We start from the raw sequence: 3,605 nt of genomic DNA on the forward strand, positions 1-3,605 counted from the left end.
CTTCCGACCATTCAAGGTAAGGAGGCCTTCAGGCTTAAAGATGCTGTCTTGTGGCCAACCGTGAAACAAAGATCTCTGTCCAAGGGCATCGAGGACGAAGTGGGAAGGTTGGCTTTCTGTGAAAGCTTGAGGAATGTGGCATGAAACCAGAATGATGTCCCATGGCTTGCTGTCAGCTGAGTAACCCCTGGAGCCTCTTGAAATCACACTGTCTCCAAGCTTGGTGAAGGCTGCTTGGTGAGCCCCACAGCTAAGCTGGACTAGCTCTTCCTTGAGGATGTGTCCTGTCCACTGAGCTGTCCATCCTTCACTAGATCACCACATGGGCTGTGGGAAGTGATTTTCCCTTGTTTGCACATGGTGTTCATCTTAGTAATTTGATGAAGAGCTAGAAAATGGGATTTCTTCCCAAAGGGCTGTCTGAGATACCTGCTTGGCCCTTAGACTCATCTCAGTCTTCTCTTTTGGTGGGAAAGGGGAGACATTAATGTACCTGCTGCTGCAGGTACCTCACCTTGCCCAGGGCTTGGTGCTGCAGTAGCTCCTGGACCTGTTGTGTCATGTCTTGGTTGTAGCTCAGCTCCTTTGGGAACCTGATGCTGACTTGCTTTCTTCTCTTCTCCAGGGTTATGAAGGGTCACTGATCAAGCTAACTTCAAAGCAGGTACCACCTTCTTCCAGTGCTTGGGGTATTTTTGGCTTTAGCTAGAAAACCAGACATGCTGGGAGGGCAGGGAAGGGGCCACAGACATAATTCCATTGTGTGTTTTCAGCACCATGTGTGCAGCTGGGTTCTGCTCACACCCACCAGCCTGGTGTCCCCAGGCTCTCAGCGTGTGCCAAATGGCTCTAGGTCTTCTGTTGCTGCCCATGTGGGCTGGGGCGAGACCTGGTGCTTCAGTCTCAAAGCCAGAAATCTTCCCCAGAGCCATCCTAATCTAGGCAGTGGTTCCCCTGTGGGCAAGGAGTACCCTGCTGGGGGCTGTCAGGGTGGGCAGTGCCCCCACCTGTGGGAAGACCAAAGCATTTTGATGTGCTGAAAACAGACATGGATCAGGAATCTCGGAACAATTACTTTAAGCTCTGTTTTAAGACCCTCTGCAGCTTTAAATGGTTTCTTCTGCTTGCTGTGAACTTCCTGGGGTGGAGAGGGGGAGCTGGAAAAATCTTGCACACTGAAATCAGTTGTTTCTTTTAGCCAGTTGGTTTTGTGACCTTTGACAGTCGGGCTGGTGCTGAAGCAGCAAAGAATGCCTTGAATGTGAGTACCTGCTGTGGTGGGAGGGCTGGGTGCTCTGTAGAGCTCCACCTGGAGCTGGGGGCTGGAGGGATGTTGGCTTGGCCATAGCCTAGGAAAGGTCAGGGTGTCTCAGCTGTGCCCTTGACTACAGAAGCTAAATGGTCCTTCAGCATCCCACGGTGGAAGCTGGAGAGCTGTTTAAGGCTGATGTTGGCCTGAGCAAATGGTGAGAGCCTGGCCCAGGTTGCCCAGGGAAGCTGTGGCTGCCCCATCCCTGGCAGTGTTGAAGGGCAGGTTGGATGGGGCTTGGAGCAACCTGGGCTGGTGGGAGGTGTCCCTGTCTGTGCAGGGGGGTTGGATCTAGATTATATTTAAGGTCCCTTCCACCCAAACCAGTCTGTGATTCTATGATGCTGACCACTGGAAATAACAGATACTTATCTTCTGGAGTTGGCGTGCATCTCATTGCTCAGCTGTTGGACTCTGAGAGTAGGACCCAGGCTGGGAATCCTGTTCCTTACCCATTGAGTGCTCCTCCCTCTATAAGAGCTGTGGAGTGAGAGGACTCCCTTGTTTGTTACTGATGCATGTGGCCAGAGCTGCTCTTCAAGGAGACTTTACACTGAGTGCTCAGATGGGGGCTTCTCCTACCCTCACTGCTTGACCTGACCTTGGCTTGGAGTACTTGAAGCAGGCAGGTCTTCTCTGAGGAACCAACCCTTGGCAAACCAAGGGGAAGAATATTGCTGGGGGCAGAAGTGGTTCCCAGGCATAAGGTGAAACCCACTTGACACATTTAATGCTTTGATGAGGCACATGGAGCTCAACTTGTGTTTAGCATCAGCTTTTTGAGGCTCTGGGTCGAGCTCACCAGGGTATGTGGGCAGTCAAGGAGGCTCCATGCACAGATGGTCTATCATGTGGCTGTAGGTCTTGCCTTGGGCTAGTGGCCTGGTGACAGCCTCACTTGACCAAATGGCCTGATGAAGTGTGTGGCTGTTCAGCAGAGCAGGTCCTTGCCCAGGTCTCCAGCCTGCCAGGACCTCTGCAGCTAGAAACTATCTGCTTAAGAAAGGAAGGAAACCAGCATTCCCATGCTGTAGTTTCCAAGGTAGGACATGAGGCAGGGCCAGAGCACCTTGTACAGGCTCCTTTAGCACATTGCAGGATTTCCAAACTGGTGCAGCCCAAGACAAAGACATGAGGATGGTCAGCATGGCAGGCATAGCCCCAAATTAGCTCCATCTTGTGTGGTCCTGCAGAAGTCAGCAGGATCTAGGCAGCAGCACATGTTGGTCTGGTTCTGCCCAGCTGCAGACCTTGCCTTGGGCATTGGGGCATGTCTCTGTCCAGGCTGGCAGCAGGAGCTTCAGGTGGGGTTCTCCCAGCTCCAGCAGGCAGATATTTCCTGGCCAGTGTTGATGGCCATCACTGCTGTGCTGGTTGGTGACAAGCACGTAAGGAGCAAAGTTCACCCTCTGTGTGGGAAGCAGTGGTCCTGAGCCAGCTAAACGTAGACATACAACCATGTGGGAGCTTGAGTGGTGCCATGAGGTGACAAAAACCCTGGGCTATCTGACTGCAGCATGACGGCCTTGGTTCTCCTGTTGGGCTTTGCTCCACGGGTAGACACAACCTGTGCTTAAACTGGAAACATCACCTGCTGTCTTCTGTGTCAGGGCATCCGCTTCGACCCGGAGAACCCCCAGACCTTGCGGTTAGAGTTTGCTAAAGCCAACACGAAGATGGCCAAGAGCAAGCTGATGGCCACACCAAACCCCACCAACATCCACCCCGCCTTGGGCGCACACTTCATTGCACGAGACCCCTGTGAGTATGCTGGGAGGCACTTCCGTGTCATGGTTGGCCCAAAGTGGGAGGTGCCCAACCCTGGGAATGGTGCTGGAAAGGAAGCCATGCCCACTGAAACCTGCCAGGTGCAGGAAGGTCAGCATGTTAGGGTTGCAGGAGAATAGCAGGCATCTGGCTGATGATAGAAGTATTGGGAGAGCAGTGTTGGCTTGGGGAGCTCAGGTGATCCCATAAGTCCTTCCAGCCTGTAGGTACGAAGCAGAAAGGACCAGTCCTGGCTCTGCACCCTTGGCAGGGCCTGGCGGGGGGGGCAGCCCTGCTGGGGCTCCTTGGGCAGCCTGTACCGTGGTGCTGGGAGCCCACCTGCTGTCCTGCCATCCCATGCCCCCAGCCCCCCCAAAGGCCACGCGGGGTGACGAGCAGCAACGGAACGTGTTCCTCTGGGCTGGGGGGCTGGAGGAGCAGGAGGCAGCAGCTGCTGCTGGGGCATCACCCCCTGGGCAGGCAGTGCTGGGGCTGGAAGCCCCCCAGGCTGGCCCTGGGGCGGGCCGGT

At 54.6% G+C, this 3,605-nt stretch overlaps 1 protein-coding gene across 1 annotated transcript in view; it reads left to right on the top strand.

Annotated features, from left to right (window-relative positions):
- The window catches only part of RBPMS2 (RNA binding protein with multiple splicing 2), a 15,712-nt gene that overhangs the window by 1,050 nt on the left and 11,057 nt on the right, over window positions 1-3,605 (top strand). The window contains exons 3-6 of the mRNA XM_010005944.1: window positions 1-16; window positions 626-664; window positions 1,199-1,261; window positions 2,920-3,113. Coding sequence (XP_010004246.1) covers window positions 1-16; window positions 626-664; window positions 1,199-1,261; window positions 2,920-3,113 — 312 coding nt within the window. The remainder of the gene's footprint in view (window positions 17-625; window positions 665-1,198; window positions 1,262-2,919; window positions 3,114-3,605) is intronic.

The sequence above is a fragment of the Chaetura pelagica genome, unplaced genomic scaffold (genome assembly GCF_000747805.2).
Source record: "Chaetura pelagica isolate M959 unplaced genomic scaffold, ChaPel_1.0 scaffold369, whole genome shotgun sequence".
NCBI lineage: Eukaryota > Metazoa > Chordata > Aves > Apodiformes > Apodidae > Chaetura > Chaetura pelagica.